The sequence below is a fragment of the Muntiacus reevesi genome, chromosome 10, assembly GCF_963930625.1.
Source record: "Muntiacus reevesi chromosome 10, mMunRee1.1, whole genome shotgun sequence".
Classification (NCBI taxonomy): domain Eukaryota; kingdom Metazoa; phylum Chordata; class Mammalia; order Artiodactyla; family Cervidae; genus Muntiacus; species Muntiacus reevesi.
This window is the reverse complement of record NC_089258.1, coordinates 15,853,508-15,876,116: the sequence shown is the minus strand read 5'-3', so window position 1 is coordinate 15,876,116 and position 22,609 is coordinate 15,853,508. Positions and strand designations below refer to the sequence as shown.

The following is a 22,609-nucleotide window of genomic DNA, read 5'->3' as shown; positions in this document are numbered from 1 at the left end:
TTTAGATTTTTATTTTGAAACCATTTTAGATTCAGACATAGTTGTGAATCTGTCACCCAGTTTTCTCTAATATTAACATCTTACATAATCAGGTACATTTACCAAAACTATATAATAAAAATTGGTACAATAAAATTAACTGCAGATTTTGTTCTGATTCCTCCAATTTTTCCACTAATTTTTTTTTCCTGTTTCAGGATCCAATCCAAAATACTACATTGTATTTATGTAATTTAGATGAGATATATGTATATATATATGTGTGTGTGTGTGTAAATATATATCCTTCGTTTCCTCCAGTCTGTGACAGTTTTTCAGTCTTTCCTTGTCTTTTGTGACCTTAACATTTTTAATGGGTAGCGGTCAGGTATTTTGTAGAGTGTTCCTGAATTTGATTTGTCTGCAATTTTCTTGTGACTAGACAGGCAGAACTTTCTGGAGTTAAGGAAAGTATACCACAGAGATGATGTGCCCCTCTGTCTTATATAAGAGGACATGCGATATCAACACTGCTTATTACTAGGGATGTGAACCTTGTTCATATGATTAAGGGTGCTATTAATTTCTCTACTGTAAATTTTACTATTTTCTCCTTAGTCGCCAAGTCATCCAAAACTCAAGGGGAGGGGAATTCAGCTTCATCCTCAGATTGGGGGTGAGTAATCAACAATTTATGGTCATAAGTTAAAATTACCACAATAATTACTAAATTTTTGGAGAGGTTTTTTTGAGGCTACACAAATACTCTGTTTCTTCTTAAAGTTTCCTCCACTAATTTTATCACTCATCAAAGGATTCCACCTGAGGCAGCTATGTGGTATTCTTATGGTGATATTTCAATTCCCCTAATTCCTTCTACATTTATTCATTGGAATTCTTCTAAAAGGGATGATTTTCCCTTCTATCCCATTTATTTATTTCAATAATTTATATGAGATTCATCCTTTGGGTTATAAGTAATATCATGTTATTTATTTTGTTGCTCAAATTGTTCCCGGTTTTGGATATTGGGAGCTCTTTCAAGTTGGTCTCCCATCTTTTTTCAATCCCCTTCACTTTTTTTAAAGACTTTTCTTACTTTTTGGCTTTACAAAATGCTCAGTAGCAGGGATTTTAATAGGTAACATGTGTCCAAGGTTTATTTACCAGATGTCAATGCTCTGCATACAAAGTTGGCAAGGCAGAGTGGTAAATGTGAGAGAAGCAAGGTGAGTGAATGAGTGAGTGAAAGTCACTCAGTCGTGTCCGACTCTTTGCGACCCCGATGACAATTTTTCTCTTGAAAGAAGAGAACAGTAATTTTTAGTTTTTAACATCTTATTTGGAAAAAAAAAAGTCAAGATTGTGAAATGTTACAAGAATAGCTCTCATCTAGTTACCAAGCCTCGCAGCCTAAGCCCACAGAGACACAGAGATTCTCAGGATTGAGCACAGTTTGGACCTCGGTGAGTCCAACCAATGCCCTTGCAGAGAATAATTATATTCTCTGATGACAGAAACTAAGTAGTCTTTATTTTTTCTAGGGTAGGTGAATTTTCCCCTAAATGAGTGAGGAAAGTGGTTCAAATTGCAGGAGGTGATGACAGGACTTTTGGAATCAGACAGCATAGGTTCAATGCTCAGCATCAGTGTTTACTGGTTCTGTGATTTGAACAAAAATTTAAACCTTCTAAACCTGTTTTATGCCTAACAGGAAATAAGATCTACTTCCTAGGGCTATTTATATAATTAAATGAGATAATTTTCCAGATCTCATTAGCAACTGCAACTCATTCATCACCTGCTGCTACTCCTGTGTGATGTCAATATCTGATGAGTGAACAGACCAGGGACTGTGAAATACACAGGTCAGGGGTAGATTCAAGACTTTCCCCTTGTTAACTTCTGTGGCTCAGGGTAAGTCACTAAGCTTCTCAGACTTACTTTCTTACCCACAAATACAGAAATAATAAAACCTACCACAATATTGAGGGTTAAATGAGACAACATTTGGTACTATACTTGATGCAGATGCATAATCTGAATATAGATGAAAATGATGAGGATATTTTCCCATGAGCCAGTTATTATGTTAAGTGTTTTAGATCTAATCTCATTTAATTCTCAGAATAATCTTTTTTGGTATGAGAACTTTAAGCTTTAGAATGGTTGTAGAAATTTCCCAGGGTTACATGGACTCAAGGCCACTTCTTTATTTAATTAACTACTTGCCTAATAATTATTGGTATTCCTCCTTCATGACTTACTGTCATTTCAATTAATTTAGATAAGTCCCAGAGGAAACAAGAGGACTGAATTTTTATGAGCACATTCAATACAAGTTGTTATTTTCTTATTAGTCTTCTCTTACTTAAAATCTTTAGCTATCTCAGAATTCACTTGTACCATCCCAGGCAGTTTTTTATTTCACCTATGCCTTTTCTTAAGACCCAAATATAATCAGTTCAGTTCAGTTGCTCAGCTGTATCCGACTCTTTGCGACCCCATGGACAGCAGCACACCAGGCCTCCCTGTCCATCGCCAACTCCATCGAACCAGTGATGCCCACCAACCATCTCATCCTCTGTCATCCCCTTCTCCTCCCGCCTTCAATCGTTCCCAGCATCAGGGTCTTCTCAAATGAGTCAGCTCTTTGCATCAGGTGGCCAAAGTATCGAAATTTCAGCTTCAGCATCAGTCCTTCCAATGAACATCCAGGACTGATCTCCTTTAGGATGGACTGGTTGGATCTCCTGGCAGTCCAAGGGACTCTCAAGGGTCTTCTCCAACACCACAGTTCAAAGGCATCAATTCTTCAGTGCTCAGCTTTCTTTGTAGTCCAACTCTCACATCCATACATGACTACTGGAAAAACCATAGCTTTGACTAGAAGGACCTTTGTTGGTAAAGTTGTCTCTGCTTTTTAATATGCTGTCTAAGTTGGTCATAACTTTTTTTCCAAGGAGCAAGTGTCTTTTAATTTTATGGCTGCAGTCACCATTTACAGTGATTTTGGAGCCCCCAAAAATAAAGTCAGCCACTGTTTCCCCATATATTTCCCATGAAGTGATGGGACCAGATGCCATGACCTTAGCTTTCTGAATGTTGAGTTTTAAGCCAACTTTTTCACTTTCATCAAGAGGTTCTTTAGTTCTTCTTCATTTTCTACCATAAGGGTGGTGTCATCTGCATATCTGAGGTTATTGATATTTCTCCTGGCAATCTTGATTCTAGCTTGTGCTTCCTCCAGCCCAGCGTTTCTCATGATGTGCTCTGCATATAAGTTAAATAAGCAGGGTGACAATATACAACCTTGGTGTACTCCTTTCTCTATTTGGAACCAGTCTGTTGTTCCATGTCCAGTTCTAACTGTTGCTTCCTGACCTGCACATAGATTTCTCAAGAGGCAGGTCAGGTGGTCTGGTATTCCCATTTCTTTAAGAATTTTCCAGAGTTTGTTGTGATCCACACAACAAGGCTTTGTCAAAGGCTTTGGTGTAGTCACTAAAGCATAAGTAGATGTTTTTCTGGATCTCCCTGGCTTTTCAGTTTCCAATGCCAATGCATTTTACCCTATTGTTTATCTTAAAGAGGAGAATTATTTCTCCTTATCCATGTTTCTATCAACACTTGGAAAATGAAAAGGTAAATACAGTAACCCTGATATATATTTTTAAAGGTTGGGAATCACTTATTCCTAAGAGTTTCTTATGAAAAAAATAACTCATTTATGTGAACGTTTCCAGAAAACTCAGTAGGTAAAGAATCTGCCTGCAGTACAGGAGATGAGAGTTCGATCCCTGGGTTAGGAAGATCCCCTGGAGGAGGAAATAGCAACCCCTCCTATAGACAGAGGAGCCTGGAGGCTACAGTCCATGGGGTCTCAGAGTCAGATACTGCTGAGCACGGCACAACATGGCCATGTAAGTTTGCTGCTCCTGATTTTAGGGCCATTGGCGGTGGGGGAAAACATGTCTATCTAGGTGTCAAGAAAAAGTAATTGTCTTATATTCTTAGAGAATCTCAGGATTGTTGTTTCATTGCTAGGTCCGTCTGAGTGTTTTGTGACCCCATAGACTGTAGCACACCAGGCTCCTCTGTCCTTGGGATTTCCCAGGCAAGAATATTGAAATGAGTTGCCATTTTCTTCTCCAGTGAATCTTCCCAACACAGGGATCAAACCCACTTCTCCTGCATTAGCAGGCAGATTCTTTACCACTGAGCCACCAAGGAAGCCCTAATGCTGGGAATTAAAAAAGATTTTAAGAGCACACACATAGATTCTTCTAAAGGGTCTATTCCTCTCTAATCTGCATACACCATGGGATGAAAGTAGCAAGTTGAAATGTAAAAGGGATGAGGGTAAAGATCTAAACTTGGGTTTATTTAAAAAAAATCAATTTCACAAGAACATAATGGAAACAACTGAGTTTGAAAATTGTCTCAGTAAAAGATAAGATCTTAATCTCAAAGATCTTTAAAAATGACTCAGGAGTTTTCAGCTACCTGATGAATGTATGTGTCCAGACATTCCTTAGCATTTTTTATCCCCGTAACTATATAAGCAACACTGATCTGTCCCATAGTATATTACAGTGGTTTTCCCTTCTTCCTGACTCCACTCAGAGAACAACTTAGGTAAGTAATGCTTTTTCAGTCTCATTGGAGCCCCTACAGGGGCAGCACTGCAGACGTAGTTGATGAGACATGTGAGGATGCAGAGAAAGTAACTATCAGTGCTCAGGTTTCCCATCAGCACTCCTAGGGAAAGCTGGACACCTTTCATTTTCTGTCCCCTGCCTCATTTTGATATTTTCCTAAAAAATGTTTTTGTAATGTTACTGTTAATTCTGTTTCTTGAGGCTAAAAATGAGAAGAGCTACTACCTTGCTGCTTATAGCACCGTATATGATGCAATAGATGTAAAACAAGTAAAAATAAAGGAGTACAGGTGGCACAGATCATCTAAAACAAAATGTATTTCCTGTATTGAATGTAAATTCTTACATGCCATCATGATCCTAAATGCTGAAGTTCACATTTTCCAGCAGTTTCTAGCAAAACAAGAAGATTATGAAGTAACATGGGAGGATTGAGTAAAACTTTGGCAGAGTAGCAACTGTCAACTTTAGTAAGACAATCACTTCTTAAACATTTTGGACATTATTTAGCAAATGGGATTATAAAATATGACCACAAGAGTCCCCAAATATAGTATCCTACATGATGTGAAGCTGAAACATAACCAAGAACTTTTGCTAAAGTGTTCTCTGTACATTGTCCAACTCTGGGCCTTGTACAAAAATGGAAGCATCTTATCCCTTTAGTATAAGGCTTTCCAGTTCTGACAGCTCATCAACAGAGGTAAATAAACCTTAAATACATCTGAGCCAAGAAAGAGTAAAACATTTAATACCATTTATAAAGAGGTGCTCAGTCATTCAGCTGTGCCCAACTTTTTTTATAAAGAGGTGCTCAGTTGCTCAGCTGTGCCCAACTCTTTGCAACCCCATGGACTGTAGCCCACCAGAACTCCTCTGTCCATGGAGTTTCCCAGGTAAGAATACTGGAGTGGGTTGCCATTTCCTACCCCAGGGGTTCTTCCTGACCCAGGGATTGAATTTGCATCTGCTGCATTGGCAGGAGGATTCTTTACCACACAGCCACCTGGGAATCCCTAAAGTGAAGATGATAAGAGCTTATTTAGGTGATGGTTCAAATTCATTACATTTTTTGATCTTTTACCAGGGGTAGGGCAATAGATTGTGAGCTCCCTGAGGGCAGGCATGTGTTGTGTTGGTAGATGAATGTTTGGGGAATTAATGGCAGTGTATTAGGTGATTTCCTCTATATTACCATATCTAATCTCTAGTTTATGGATAATGAAACTGCGGCTCAGAGCAGCTGAAGGAGTTATTGCCCAAAGTCACAGCAGTAACAACAGTTCTCGGTTCTCCTTCTTAGCTCCTTGGCCATCCTCTAGGTGTGGTGAATGGGGCCAGAACCGAATTTGTGTTTGGTAGGCCACTGTACCTGTTATCTAGTAAGTGAGGTGGGGGTTGGTGGGAAGTTTCAACCCCTTTGCTGCTGGGATGACAGCAAGAGCCACGCTGGCCAGTGAGGATGGTGCTTGCACATTCAGGTTTGGAGGCAGGAAAGTGGCTGCTCAAAGAGACTGGCAGAAGAAGGGAGACAAAGTGAAATAGTACAGGATGCCCTGCAGAGAGAGGCTGTGGAGGGGGTTTTGAGAAAAGGAAGAAAGATGTAAAGCTAAAGTCTTAGATAGAGAACACATCCCTTAAGAGAAGCAATTAGGGAGCCGTCAGACGGCACGCAGTTGACAACCCTCTTTCCTTCAGCAAGCCGTGTTCACCTCCGTCTTAAACGTGATGTCTTGAGCGGAGCATGTGCTCTGCAAGTGACCACGTCTTCCCTGCTCGCTGTTGCTCAGATCTAGTGGCTTCACTCCCTTAGGGGTGGAGGGAGCCTGGCTTGACCCCTGAGAATATCTGAGTTTGACCCTTGTTCAAGTCCTCCCAAATGTCACAGCCTCAGAAGTGCTTTCTGACACAAAGGGAACAGGAAGCACTGCTAGCATGCATCAGATTCTTCAGAGCCTGCTGCTTTTAATTCCCAAAGGCTCACCTTGATTTAATTTATTCTTTGGATGTGTAGATATCACCCTGCTTTCAGCTGTTTCTCTTAACCTAACCTAATTCTTAACTACACAACTGAAATGATTTTTGAAATAAAATCCTCCTTCCATATCCAAATTGCACCTTTTTTTAAATGAATGGAATGAATGTGAAATGACATGATGGTGTGAGCAGTCTATGTTCCTGCATAGGCCTCTTTTTTAAAAATGAAAATCTCTTTAGAAAAAAATATTCTATATATCAAGAAAAGAAGTTAGTGAACAAACTATCCTTTTTCTGAATACCAGATACCTAGTATAAACTTGAAATTTTTAGGGACATTTTGTAATAAAAGAATGTGTGAATAAATCTTGCATTATCTTTTGTCTACTTTAGTTGCAAGTCTGCACTAACACTTTGCTCCCGGATGAAAACAAGTAGTATTTTAGTATCTAGTATTTACAGAGGCAGAGATCACATCAAGAGAGTGAGAGGCCGTAGACAACTTGAACTAAAATCATAGAAAACCTAATCACACACATTCTATACTCTAAATCTATAAATGAAAATTTGATATGATATATACCTGTTAAAATCTGATATATACTTTTATTAACAACTCTTTCAATGTCAAGTGACCAGGAATTTATCAGAAATATGTGCATTGAATCCTATAGCCAAGGACAGAAAACAAATGGGAAATACACCCTTATAAAACAGAACATGCTTCCATCAGGCTGCAGGATGGGCCCTGCTCTACTCTTAAGACTCAGGGTCAGAGAGAATCTAGAGTATAGCACTTTCCCTCATGCTCCTGACAGTTTTGTCTGAGTCATTTGTGATTACAGAAATGACCAGATGACTAGAAGATGGGTCTAGGAGAAAAAATAGGAGTGGATTTGGAAAAAATCTTCATGGAATACTTAAAGCTGCCTTCAGTTCCAGAAAAATCAAGCTTCTTTCTACTTTAAGACATTTATACATCCCTCTAAGTGGGAAGGTCTTGCCACCTCTCTGGTACAGAGAGTGTTAGTCACTCAGTCGTGTCCGACTCTCTGCGACCCCTTGGACTGTAGCCCGCCAAGCTCTTCTGTCCATGGGATTCTGTAGGCAAGAATACTGGCGTGGGTTGCCATTTTCTTCTACAGGGGATCTTCCTGACCCAGGGATCAAACCTGGGTCTGCTGCCTTGCAGGCAGATTCTTTACCCTCTGAGCCACCAGGGAAGCCTCTGACTGGTACAGGTGTCAGTCTATTATTATAAATATAAATAAAATGTTCTGAATTACTCTGTATTATAAATATTATGTTATATGAATAAATTGCATATTCTATAATATAAAATATTATAATTATATGTCTGTATTATAGAATTACAATTATTCTATATTATAAATGCAAAATAATAAATGGATTACTTATTCCCTGAAACCTTTTCTAAACTTCTCTCTCAATCCTCTGGGCTGCCCACCTAGGCAATTCAGCTTACACAGGATCACTGGCACTCTGTAGTGAGGGACTGAAGGTCAAGGTCCTTTCTAATCTCCAGCCGGAGACAAAGCTTTTCTCTGAGTAGGCACTCACCAGTAAGTAGAAAAGGATTTGTTTTACAGTCTTTGCATCTACTTGCCCCCAAAAGCCACTAAGATCTGAAGACTGAGCAATGTTTAGGTAAAAAGTAAATGTTTTTTCGTATTAAACATGTGTACTTTCATGGGACATACGCACACATGCTACATGAACTTGCACTGGATATGCTCAAGTCCAAAATAGTCACCATTTCTTGTGACGAGGATTAATAGAAATAGAGGGCATGCACTTCTAGGATGGACAGACCAAGATCTAAATTTCTGCTCTTTCATGTTCAGTATGAGGCTATAGGCAAATTCTGTCTCTCAATTTCTTCATCTGAACCATGAATTCCGAAAGAACTCATGGTTCAGATGAAGAAACTGAGAGAGTTTAAGACATTTATACATCCCTCTGTCTGAACTGTTGTGAGGATGAAATGGGACAATGTGTGAGAAATGCCTATTATATACTATATGCTCAATAAATGGTAGTTGTTCAGTCGCTCAGTCCTGTCTGACTCTTTGCGACCCCATGGACTGCAGCATACCAGGCTTCCCTGTCTTTCACCATCTCCCAGATCTTGCTCAAACTCATGTCCATTGAGTCAGTGATGCCATCCACCATCTTGTCCTCTGTTGTCCCCTTCTCCTCCCGCCTTTAATCTTTCCCAGTATCATGGTCTTTTCTAAATGAGTTGGCTCCTCGCATCAGTTGGCCAAAGTATTGAAGCTTCAGCTTCAGCATCAGTCCTTCCAATGAATATTCAGGGTTGATTTCCTTTAGGACTGACTGGTTTGATCTCCTTGCAGTCCAAGAGGCTCTCAAGAGTCTTCTCCAACACCACAGTTCAAAAGTATCAATTCTTCGGCACTTAACCTTCTTTATGGTTCTACTCTCACATCCATACATGACTACTGGAAAAACCATAGGTTTGACTATATGGACCTTTGTTGGCAAAGTAATGTCTCTGCTTTTTAATATCTCTAATATCTGATTTTTAATATTTTTAATTAATGTCTCTGCTGTCTAGGTTGGTCATGGTTTTTCTTCCAAGGAGAAAGCGTCTTTTAATTTCATGGCTGCAGTCACCATCTGCAGTGAAATTAGAGCCCAAGAAAATAAAGTCTGTCACTGTTTCCATTGTTTTCCCATCTCTTTGCCATGAAGTGATGGGACCAGATGCCATGATCTCAGTTTTTTAAATGTTGAGTTTTAAACCAGCTTTTTCACTCTCCTCTTTCACCTTCATCAAGAGGCTCTTTCAGTTCAGTTCAGTTGCTCAGTTGTGTCCGACTCTGCGACTCTATGAATCGCAGCATGCCAGGCTTCCCTGTCCATCACCAACTCCCGGAGTTTACTCAAACTCATGCCCATCGAGTCGGTGATGCCATCCAGCCACCTCATCCTCTGTCGTCCCCTTCTCCCCCTGCCTTCAATCCCTCCCAGCATCATAGTCTTTTCCAATGAGTCAACTCTTCGCACGAGGTGGACAAAGTATTGGAGTTTCAGTTTCAACATCAGTCCTTCCAATGAACACCCAGGACTGATGTCCTTTAGGATGGACTGGTTGGATCTCCTTGTAGTCCAAGGGACTCTGAAGAGTCTTCTCCAACACCACAGTTCAAAAGCATAAATTTTTCGGTGCTCAGCTTTCTTCACAGTCCAACTCTCACATCCATATATGGCCACTGGAAAAACCATAGCCTTGACTAGACGGACCTTTGTTGTCAAAGTAATGTCTCTGCTTTTCAATATGCTATCTAGGTTGGTCATAACTTTCCTTCCAAGGAGTAAGCTCTTTAGTTCCTCTTCAATTTCTGCCATGGGGTGTTATCATCTGCATATCTGAGGTTATTAATATTTCTCCCAGCAACCTTGATTTCAGCCTGTGCTTCATCCAGCCCAGCATTTCACATGATGTACTCTGCATATAAGTTAAATAAGCAGGGTGACAATATATGCCTTGATGTACTCCTTTCCCAATTTTGAACCAGTCTGTTGTTCCATGTCCGGTTCTAATAGTTGCTTCTGGACCTGCATACAGGTTTCACAGGAGGCAGATAAGGTGGTCTGGTATTCCTATATGCTTTAGAATTTTTCACAGTTCGTTTTGATCCACACAGTCAAAGGCTTTAGCATAGTCAATGAAGTGGAAGTAGGTGTTTTCCTGAAATTTTCTTGCTTTTTCTATGATCCAACAGATGTTGGCAATTTGATCTCTGGGTTCCCTTGTCTTTTCTAAATCCAGCTTGAACTGAAATTTCTCAGTTCATGTACTGTTGAAATCTAGCTTGGAGAATTTTGAGCACTACCTTGTTATTGTATGTGAAGTGAGTGCAATTGTGTGGTAATTTGAACATTATTTGGTATTGTCCTTCTTTGGGATTGGAATGAAAACTGACTTTTTCCAGTCTTGTGGCCACTGCTGAGTTTTCCAAATTTGTGGCATATTGAGTGCAGCACTTTAACAGCATCATCTTTTAGGATTTGAAATAGCTCAGCTGGAATTCCGTCACTTTTACTAGCTTTGTTCATGGTAATGCTTCCTAAAACCCACTTGATTTCACATTCCAGAATGTCTGACTCTAGGTGAGTGATCACACCATGGTGGTTATCTGGGTCATTAAGAACTTTTTTGTATAGTTCTTCTGTGTATTTGTGCCACCTCTTCTTAATCTCTCCTGCTTCTGTTAGGTCCTTACCATTCTGTGCTTTATTGTGACCATCTTTGCATGAAATGTTCCTTTGATATCTATAAATGGTAGATGTTATTTTTATTCTGTGAGGAAGAATGGAAAGAGCATAACATTTGTTTGGTGCCTGCTATTTGCCATGCATTGCATCTAGAGCTTTGCACATACCATCTCATTCTACAAACACACACACACACACAGTTAGGAAATCACTGTTAAAAGATAATTTTTTAAGTTAAAATCATGACTGTCACAAATATGAGATGAACTAGTATCAAATTGTTTACTTTAATGACAAAATTAGTAAGATACTAAAACTGATTTAAGGAGAATAAAAAAAAAAAAAAAAAAAACCCACATATTTAGGCAACCAGGGCTTCCCTGGTGGACCAGATGGTAAAGAATCTGCCTGCTGTGCAGGAGACCTGAGTTCTATCCCTGGGTTGGGAAGATCCCCTGGAGAAGGGAATGGCTACCCACTCCAGTATTCTTGCCTGGATAGTTCCATGGGCAGAGGAGCCTGGAGGGCTGTAATCCATGGGTTCACAAAATCTGTAAATAGCAGTGTATGGATTCAAACATTCTTTTCTCATTCCAAAATCAGAGTGACTTTATTTGAAGTACTTGGATTTATTTTTCTTTTTATTTTTAGAGGATGAACAATCAATACATTCGTCGAGAAGTCTTCTGCTGTGAAACCTGTCATGAGCTCAAAAGCTTCTGGGAGAAGGAAATTAGCAAACAGACCTGTTACCGGGAACTGGAGGAAAATCGTCAGGGAAGGAGTGCCCTGAGAAAGTATGTGAATTGTTTTTTCACTGTTTTACAAGGGAGAGTTCCCCAGAAATATACCAGATGTGAAGATGGAGAAGCTGAATTATTCTCATTACCTACTGTCCTAATTATGAAAATGTTGGATGCGATATTGTTAGGTCAGTGCAAGCCACAAATCAAAAGGAGAATAAGGCTTAGAAGGAAGGTGTTTATCATATTCACAGCTTTCAGAGAAAGTATCGCTGCATGCCATGCAGTGCAACAGGGGAAGCACCAGGTTTTGGCCAGTTGACAGAAGATGAAAGCAAGGGGTAAGTCTAAGCCAGAGCCTTTATTGGAGTTTCCAAGGAAAAGACAAGTCAAAGCAGAGTAAACAGCTTAGGACTGGCTAGTTTGAGTAATGCCCAGGGGTTTTGGGATTTATGGGTGGTCTCTAGTTGTCTTGTGCTTGTCCTGGCTCTGGGATGGTATAGGGCAGAAGAAATATGGCTTTATGTATGATAGAGAGATAAGGAGGTGGTAGGGGCCACAGACTCAGGATTGGTTGACATGCAAAAGAAAGGGCAGCCTTTCTGTGGCCATCAAGCTTTCTAAGATGTCAAAATATCATAAAATATAGAAAATTACAGACATGATTTATTCATCTACTCATGCCACCATCTATATCAGGATTTCTCAACCGTTTAGCATTACTGACATTTAGGGCCTTATAATTCTTTGTTAGTGGAGTGGCTGTCCTGTGCTTTGTAAGAAGTTTAGCAGTATCCCTCAAAACATTAGATGCTGGTAGGATTCCTTTCCCCCATTGTGACAACAAAAATTATCTTCCAACATTGCTGTATGTCCCCTGGAGGACAAAGTCGACCCTGATTGAGAACCATTGATATAGATATGAACAAGCTTTTTCTAGTATAAACAAAATTGAGTTTCTATTATTTATATCTTCTTAATGAACTGAAAAAATCTCTTCCTCACCCTGCCTCTGTTGCAATCCCCAGGACACAAGGTTACACTGAATTTCAGAGTTAGATCAACAGATGTGTAGAAGTGTGAAAGATCCCACCTTTGAGATCCTACATATTAAGATCTGGAGTGGGGAGGATAATATGGTCTTTCCTTCACTGGCAGTTGAACTTGTTCTAGCTAAAAGAGTCTGCTGAGAGGGGAACCTTTATTTGTGTGAGAAGACATGTGTCACATGTGTCAACATTGCTCTGACTAAGACGGCCAGCACTTGCCCTCATGTATGTGTAGTGCCTTGGAGCAGACAGATCAGATCAGCTTTTCAGGGACTGTCTGAGTTCTCCATCACTGAAATGGGAATAGCCCAGCCAAGCTGTCTGTTTGTTAAGATACTCATTCACAAGTATAATGGCATCTGTGTTCTGAGGGACAATGAGGCATGTGCCTTCATGTTTCTGAGTATGCTGAGCTAAAAACACATATAATTCACATGTATTGTGTTGCACCAACATTAACTTCTTAAAATCCTTCTTCAGCTCCTAAGGGGAAATAGCCACTCAGTACCCAGAGAAATCAAAATCAAATGTCAGAATATTTGTTTATATATTGCTAATGTAACCATACGGTTTGAAACTTTGTCCTAGAATAATTATCTTCCAGAATACACTTGACCAGACCAATGAATGGCAATAAACACTTGGGTTCCTATTTCAGCCCCCTGAGTTATGACTTTCCAAAATGCATATATGTAAGTGACAAACACACACTTTAAAAAAACTTTTACCCTCCATTTTAAAAAGTGGCAAATTCAAGCCACTGTGCAATCAAGAAATGTTCTAAATGAGTGGTAGAAGACAAAAATCTCAAAAAAAAGAAAAATCTCAAAAATTTTCACCAATGCCAGAGCCAATAATGCCTTCTGTTGCCTAGCTGAGCTAACCAGCAAGACCTTGTGCCAAATCTGGGTAGAGTGGAAACAGGTGTTTTACCATGGACATGCTTATTAGCTCATGCCTATGGGTTCACTGATGGAGAGGAATGCAGCCAGAGCTGCGGAGAATCCATTTACCCTGGGAACACATGTGAGTTGAAGAGGTCCTGGAGATGAGATCACAAGGCAAAGTGGGTGGTCTCAGAACTAGAAATCCTCTTACTCTCTCTGAGTCTGGCTACAAAGAAGCAATAGCAGGTGTCAGTCCCCTGGAAAAGTAGAAAACCGGTTTGAAATAACTGTTGAGGCAATCTGAGAGAAGTCAAGCATGCTGTGGGAATAATGAGCAAATCTGCTAGTGTGTTGGGACAGTCCAGGTGTATGTATATCATTTTGTTATCATCATGTATTATGCTCCTTTTTATTTTCCAAAGTATCTCAATTTAGATGATAACTTACGTGAGCCTCTAACTCTAAATAACCAGGCTGAAACTATATTTGAGTAACTGTATAATACTTACATGAAAAAAATAATGTTTTAAGGCAATAAGTATGACCTTCAAAATTCTTCTTCAGAATTTATCAGAACTCACAATGTCAATATACATTAAATCTGGTTGACTTGTGTAACAAGAGGTGTTTATTAGTCCTCACCCCAAGACCATTCACCTTCCTTTGTTTTGATTCCTGCTTATCAGTTATGTCAACTATGCTGTGGTTTGGGGTTCTTCCTACCCAATCATTTCTTCCTTCCTCACCCCACCCACCAGCCCCTGCTTTATTTCCCATAGGTAATTCCTTCAATTATGCTTCTTGGAGGACCCAAACTGACACATTCTTTTGGGCCTAGCAAGCATGTGATAGAAAAACACTAATTATGTGCCCAACTGATCTCTGATTCTTAGGATTCTAGTTTAAGATTCACCACCCCCCTCACCAAACCCTGCTTTCTAGTCAAAACCCATACTAATCAGGCAGAATTTGTATTCCTAGATATTAATTACAACTCCTCCACAAATCATATGGATTTAGAACAATAAATAGTAGGTATTATTTGGTCTCCATTTGAAAAGTGAGGTCAATATTTCTAGGCTTAAGGGAAAAAAAGTTCACTTCAAGCTTTAATGTCTGTTTAATTACTCTTCTACTGTATCTGACTCTGTATACCAATGTTTAAGTATTGTCTTTTTCACATTCACCTTTCTTACTACAGACTAAAAGGTCCATATACATACTGCCATTCACCAAATTACTGAGAGCACAAAGATTAAGAGAAGCAACACAGTAATGAAAGACAGTGACCAGAAGGGGGAAGTTAACAGTATAAATAAAACAGGATTTAATGGGGATTTAGGTGGATAGTGGCATCTATCATCCATCTGGTAATATATAGTGATATAGCTACTATAAAAAGTGAATAAGTGTGTCATAAACCCCAGATTCCTAAATTCTGTTCCTATAATAAATTCATCATTCCAGATGTGTTCATTTGGGTCCTCCAAGAAGCAGAGGGCAAGATGAAGTTAGATGAGTATGAGATTTATTGGGGGAAGCTCCTGTGAGAGAAAAATGGGAAGCAAGTTATGGTGTGCTGGTAAATGTTTGACAACTACTTCTCTGTGGAGTATATATATATACACACACACTCAACATTCAGAAAACTAAGACCATGGCGTCTGGTCCCATCACTTCATGTCGAATAGATGGGGAAACATTGGAAACAATGACAGACTTTATTTTTGGGGGCTCCAAAATCCCTGCAGATGGTGACTGCAGCCATGAAATTAAAAGACACTTGCTCCTTGGAAGAAAAGTTATGACCAACCTAGATAGCATATTATGAAGCAGAAACATCACTTTGCCAACAAAGGTCTGTCTAGTCAAAGCTTTTGCTTGTTTTTTTGGTATTGAGCTTCATGAGCTGCTTGTATATTTTGGAAATTAGTTCCTCGGCAGTTGTTTCATTTGTTATTATTTTCTCCCATTCTGAGAATTGTCTTTTCACCTTGCTTATAGTTTCCTTCATAGTGAAAAGGCTTTTAAGTTTAATTAGGTGCCATTTATTTATTTTTGTTTTTATTTCCATTACTTTGTTTTTCTTGGCTCCAAAATCACTGCAGATGGTGATTGCAGCCATGAAATTAAAAGACCTTACTCCTTGGAAGGAAAGTTATGACCAACTTAGACAGTATATTAAAAAGCAGAGACGTTATTTTGCCAACAAAGGTCCGTCTAGTCAAAGCTATTGTTTTTCCAGTAGTCATGTATGGATGTGAGAGTTAGACCATAAAGAAAGGTGAGCACCGAAGAATTGATGCTTTTGAACCGTAGTGTTGGAGAAGACTCTTGAGAGTCCCTTGGATTGCAAGGAGATCCAGCCAGTTCATCCTAAAGAAAATCAGTCCTGAATATTCATTGGAAGGTCTGATGCTGAAGCTGAAACTCCAATACTTTGGCCACCTCATGCGAAGAGCTGAGTCATTTGAAAAGACCCTATTCCCAATTGGGAATGATTGAAGGCAGGAGAAGAAGGGGATGACAGACGATGAAATTGTTGGATGGCATCACCGACTCAATGTACATGAGTTTGGGTAAGCTCTGGGGGTTGGTGATGGATAGAGAAGCCTGGTGTGCTGCAGTCCATGGGGCCGCAAAGAGTTGGACATGACTGAGCGACTGAACTGAACTGAACTGATATATGTACACTTATATGTACATAGTTTATTATAAATTTTACTGATAAAAAGATGTACAACACAAATCTTTACAAACCATAAGAAAACATGCAATTCTTTTTATTACACATTTCATATAGATAACAGATTCTCATAGCATCTTTCTATTGGTGTTTGCTAACCTTTGTGTCTATAGACCACCTGTGATTGCAATTCAGCTATGATTTGATGAAATCAGACAAACAATAAATGCTTAATATTTTCAGCTTTCTGGGTCATATGCTCTTGTGTTGCAACTATTCAATTCTGCTACTGTGTGAAAGTAGGCACAGACAGTATGTCAACAAATGGGCAGGGCTATATTCTGATAAAAGTTTATTTACAAAAACAGGCAGTTGGCCAGCTGGATCTCTGAGCAACACATTTTCATGCTCGCCAAACAAAGGAAAAGTTAAAACCCCTTTAATTAATGATGAACCTACATGATACTGGGGCTTCGCAGGTGGCACAGTGGTAAAGAATCTGACTGCCAATGCAGAAGACTCCAGAGACACAGTTTCAAATCCTGGGTTGGGGAGATCCCTTTGATAAGGAAATAGCACCCTCTCCAGGGGATCTTACTGATCCATGATGTGACTGGGGTCTCCTGCATTGCAGGTGGATTCTTTGCCAACTGAATTACCAGGGAAGTCCATGTGTAAGGTCAGTTCAGCTCAGTTCAGTTCAGTCGCTCAGTCGTGTCCGATTCTTTGTGACCCCATGAATCGCAGCACGCCTGGCCTCCCTGTCCATCACCAACTCCCGGAGTTTACTCAAACTCATGCCCATCAAGTTGGTGATGCCATCCAGCCATCACATGCCCACTAATGGAAAAGCATCAGTTACAAGTTTTATCTCCCCTTTCAAACTGGAAAATTATATATTTGTGTCATTCATTCTATTTAAACCTGAAGCAGAATGAGGATGATAACCAATGTCTTTACAGTATTCCCCCGTGTCCCTAATTCTCTCAATATTTCAACTTTCAATCCTTGGTTGCTAATGTGCTTAAGCAACAACTACCACCAACCAACAGGCCAACATTCCAAATTCTTTCCATTCTCTCTTGAGCCCATAATTGAGCAGACTTTTAAGTAAGAAGTTTTCTGGAGACGGTTTGGTAATAGATGCCTAGAGCTTTCAAAATATTTATACCCTCAGACTTCCCTGGTGGTCCAATGGTTAAGAATCTCCCTGCCAATACAGGGGACCATGGGTTTGATCCCTGGTCTGGGAAGATTTCACATGCTTTCACAACTACTGAGCCCACAACCTACAACTATAGAAGCCTGCATGCCTTAGAGTCCATGCTCTGCAACAAGAGAGACCACTGCAATGCGACTAGACAGTAGCCCCTACTAGACACAATCAGAGAAAGCCTGAGCACAGCAATGATGACCCAGTGCAGTCAAAAATAAAAACCACTTAAAAAAAATTACACCCTCTCGTTATTCACCTCTGGGAATCTCTTCAATGAAAGTAGACTAGTATATAGAAAGAGTATTACATATTATCATATTCATTTTAGCGTTATTTACAAGACTGAAAAGTAAAGCTGAATCCAAGTTTTCTTTATTCTTTACTATATATTCTCATTTATCCATAATAATCATGCACTGCTTTAGCATTGTTATGAATTGTCCCTCCCACCCTGCAAATTTGTATGGGGAAGTCCTAACCCCCAGTCCTACCTCAGAATGTGACTGTATTTGGAGACAGGGCCTTTAAAAAAGATGAGAGTTGAAATGAGGCCTTTTATGGTAGTTCCCAGCCCAATCTAACTGTTGTCCTGATAAGAAGAGGTTTGATACACAAAGGGACACCAAGAATGCACAAACACAGAGAAAAGGCTATGTGAGGATGGATTAAGAAGGCCACCTGCATGCAAAGGAAAGAGGCCTTGGGAGAAATCAAACCTGCTGACACCTCCATCTCAAGCTTCCATCCTCTAAAACTATGAGACAATAAATGTCTGTTGTTTAAGCCAAACAGTCTGTGTTATTTCTTAATGGCTGCCCTAGTAAATGAATAAAAGCATTTATCCAGCTTAAGAAACTAACCAAGTGTATATCTTGGAAAACCAGTGTCCTTCTCAGTTAGGCTCCTTGACATGCTCTCCAGAGAAGATAGCCATCAACAATTTCTCATATATGTCTCCCCAAAACTTTAGCTTTAATAAGCAAATAAATATGTGTGCTATATTTCTATGCAAAATAGGACCTATACAATCTTCACTATTCTGCAACTTCCTTTGTTAACTTACTCTATCTTGAAAGTTTTTCTATATTAACATTTTCAGTTCTTCTTTAATGTTTTCTACTGTAATGACGTGACAATCAATTTAACCAATCACCTTGAAGGATGTTTAAGCTGTTTTTCATTTTGGGACTTTTCAGTTAATGTTGCAATAAGAATAGTTATACATACATTGTTCACACATGGATAATATTATGGGATAAGTTCATAGAAAGTAAGATGTTTTGTCAAAGGATGAATGTTTAAAATATTGACAACTGTTGCTCTCTTGTCTTGCAAAGAGGTTGTTTTAGTTTAAACTTCCACTCAAGCGTGGGAATGCCAAATTTTACTGTCACTCATATTGTGTGTTGTCAAACTTTTAATCACTTTTAATCTAACAGGTGAAAATGGCATCTCACTGTTTTAAACTGAATTTAATTAATTACAAGTTTGGTTGAGATCTTTTCATATGCATAGGAGCTAGCTGGATTTTTTTTCTAAGGAAACTATATTTGTATATGTATAGCCTGTGCCTGTTAGATTATAGACTTTCTTTTTCTTAATTGATTTATATGCCTGCATTTCTTTTCTTTTTGTATACAGATCTATGAGTCTGGCAAATGCTCAGAATCACATAATCACCACAGTCAAAATATAGAATAATTCCATCACTCTGAAAAAATCCCCGTATGCTTCTGCTTTGGATCAACCTCTGTGCCAATTTCTAGTCCATAGCAACTACTGATCTATTCTACTTCACTATAGTTTTGCCTTTTCCAGAATGTCATAAATGAATTATACAGTATGTAGTCTTTTTTTTTTTTTTTTTTAATATTATTTTATTAGTTGGAGTATGTAGTCTTTTATGTCTGGTTCTTTTCATTTAGCACAATGTATTTGGGATTTCTTCTTCTTGTGTGTATCAATTGTGTGTATCCATTCCTTCTCATTGATGAGTACTTTTCTATGGTAGGAATGTATCATAACTTGATGATTCACTCCCCCACTGAAGTACATGTAGGTTATTTCCAGGTTTTGGTGACTATAAATAAAGTGCTATAAACATTCACATACAGATTTCTATGTGAACATAAATTTCTATTTGTCTTGAGTAAACTCTCAGGATTGAGATTACTGGGTCATATGGTTAACATATGGTTAACTGTGTAAGAAACTATTTTACAAACTGACTGCACCATTTTGCATTTTAATAACAATGTAAGAAAATTCCAATTACTCAGAATCTTGACTAATGCTTGGTGTGAGTTTTTTTGTGAAGGTTTTCTTGGTTTGGTGGGTGAAGTTTGAATTTTAGTTTTGCCGGGGGAGGTGGGGAGAGACAGAGTTGGCTTTGTTTTTGTTTTGGTCTTTCTGTCAAGTGAGTGATAACTCATCGTGGTTTTAATTTGTATTTTCCTATTGAGCATCTTTTATCTGTTTATTTGCCACTCATTCTAATTATGCTGAGTGTGTCTTATGGGTTTATTTGCCACTCATATAACTTCTTTAGAAAAATGGCCATTCAAATATTTTATCCATTATATTATTTTCTTATTATTGAGTTTGAAATATTATACTGTCTAGAAACAAGTTTCTTATCAGACATGTTAAGTGCAAATATTGTTAATGGCTTGTCTTTTATTCTCTTCACAGGATCTTTCACAGAGCAAATGTTTTAATTTTGATAAAGTCCCAAATTTTCTCTTTTGAATCTTATGATTCAATCTTATGAATCTTACTTTTTTGTGTTGTATATAAGAATTTTTTCCTGATCCCAAGATCATGACGATATTATTTTTTGGCTTTGTTGTTGTTGAAGCCTTAGTCTTACTTACCTTCAAGTCTATGATCAATTTTTAGTTAATTTTGTATAAGATGTAGAGTGTGGGTCAAGGGCCATGTTGTTTTTAATATGGATGTATAATGTTCCAGTACTATTTTTTTCAAAAGCTATCCTTCCTGCCAGGTGGCTCAGTGGTAAAGAACCTGCCTGCCAATGCAGGAGATGTAAGTTTGATCCCTGGGTTGGGAAGATCCCTTGGAGTAGGAAATGACAACCCACTCCACTATTATAGTTGGGAAAATCCCATGAACAGAGCCTGGTGGGCTACCATCCATGGGGTAAAAATGAGGTGGACATAACTGAGTGACTCAGCGCTCACACATCCTTCCTCCAATGAGTTGTCTTTGTCCCTGATCAAAAATCAATTGTCTGTGTTTGTGTGTATTTATATCTATACTCTTCATTCTGTTCTATCATCTGTTTGTTCCTTCACTGATGCTACACTGTCTTGATGATGGTAGCTTTATCTTAAGCCTCGTAAGTCACATAGTATATATCCTCCAACTTTCTTCTACTTTAAAATTGTTTTGCTGATCAACTTCTCTTGCTTTTCCGTATAAAATTTAGAATTAGCTTGTTGATAGCTACAGAAAAGTCCTGCTGGGATTTTGATTGATATTACACTGAATCCACATATGGATTTCAGAAGAAGAAAATTTTGGAGAAAACTACGCATTCATAGACTGTTCATTACTCTGATTAATTATTTTCTTCATTAATTTGTAAAAAAAAAAAATTTGTTTCTCTTAAAAATATTCTTCAGAAGAAAATAAACTTCACTGGACCAGCAGATGTGGAAACAAATGCAATAACCATGAATACTGTTTCTTCTCAGGCTCAGAGAAGAATGGAAGCAGAGACTGGAGAAGAGGCTGAGGATGTTGGACAATCCTGATGGGAAGGAAAAGCAGGCAAACACTGTGGGCTGAGAGCTTCCTGCTTCATCCACTTCAAAGATAACAAACCACCAAGGGCACTTTTCGAGGAGAAAAACTAACACCCAAGTTATGTTGACTTACTAAGCAGAACGCTCTCTATTTGCTCTCCCATTTGTGAAGGGATTTACATGTGAAACCTCCCCTAGTGCTAATGGGACTCTTTATCCATCTCAATCCTCCCTGTCACAGAGGACAGGATGACCGCCAATGGGATACGAAGCTTGGGGTATCTAATATAAAAATCTCTTGGAATTAGCACTTCCAAGTTTCAAAGATCCACGTAATGTAACTTATTTCCACATTTTCTTCTCATTTTGAAATCTGAATATTTTATTCAAGCTTACCAGGGTCAATTACTGTTTGGGAGCCTGGCTTCCCTAAGTATTCTGGAAAAACAGAGTTATACAATCTTTTTTCCTGTCCCCACCCCCCTTTTTTAAAAATGAAGACAGAAATGCTACCACTAACAGAAAGAAAGCTAAAGAAATTATTCTTATAAAAAGAATAGTTTTTAACATTATGGTTTGAAAATGAACTGAACTAAATTATTTTCTCCTCATACAAATTTTTATAAACTTTTAAGTAGAAGCATGCAGTGAAAGCAGGATAATGTTAATAAACTTGGTTGTTGTGTCCTCAATGGTGTGTGTCCTGTGTTAACTCCTTCATGCCTGTCATGGTTCGTTCTCTGACGCTCTAGCATCATCTCCAGCTGCCTTTAGACACATTTTGGAATTTAAAGTCTCTTTCACGGAAGCCTCCTCTTGGGCCCAGACATGATCATGGTCACAGATCAGGAGGGATTCTGTCAGTCACAGGAACTAGGGCTCCTCCAGTCCTCTACTCAGGGATTCCTCACTGCGAACAAGAGCAGTGTGAAAAGCCCCAGCCAACCAAAGAGCCCAGATGGCCAGAGGGACTCAGAGAATGACACGTACGGTGTTGGGAAGGATATCACAGCACTCACAGATGCTATGGGGTGGCATAAACTTCTGCCACTGTAGAACTAAAAGAAATCCTATGGCTAAGGGGGTCACAGGATGGCAAGAGGGCTAGAGAGGTGATTCCACAATCCCTCAGTTATGAGACCCAGAGTACAATGCTCAAATCCTTGCTATAGGCTCTTACCCAATTCAGATACAACTAAGTGAAGTAAAAGTCACTCAGCTGTGTCTGACTCTTTGCAGCCCCAATGACAGTCCATGGAATTCTCTAGGCCAGAATACTGGAGTGGGTTGCCTTTCTCTTCTCAAGGAGATTTTCCCAACCCAGGGATTGAACCCAGGTCTCCCACATTGCAGGCGATTCTTTACCAACTGAGCCACAAGG

At 39.0% G+C, this 22,609-nt stretch overlaps 1 protein-coding gene across 1 annotated transcript; it reads left to right on the top strand.

Moving 5' to 3' along the window:
- The first annotated feature begins 601 nt into the window (after positions 1-601).
- On the top strand, positions 602-21,865 carry FAM240B (family with sequence similarity 240 member B). Its single transcript, XM_065947454.1, has 3 exons — positions 602-655; positions 11,532-11,677; positions 21,178-21,865. Exons 2-3 carry the CDS (start codon positions 11,535-11,537, stop codon positions 21,269-21,271), a joined length of 237 nt encoding a protein of 78 aa, XP_065803526.1. The 5' UTR covers positions 602-655; positions 11,532-11,534; the 3' UTR covers positions 21,272-21,865.
- The last annotated feature ends 744 nt before the right edge of the window (positions 21,866-22,609 follow it).

What these genes read in the sequence shown, in the direction of transcription:
- FAM240B (XM_065947454.1), top strand. Translation starts at nt 11,535, where the DNA reads ATGAACAATCAATACATTCGTCGAGAAGTCTTCTGCTGTGAAACCTGT. An exon ending in GGAAGGAGTGCCCTGAGAAA is followed by an intron (nt 11,678 to 21,177) that starts GTATGTGAATTG and finishes GTTTCTTCTCAG; the next exon opens with GCTCAGAGAAGAATGGAAGC.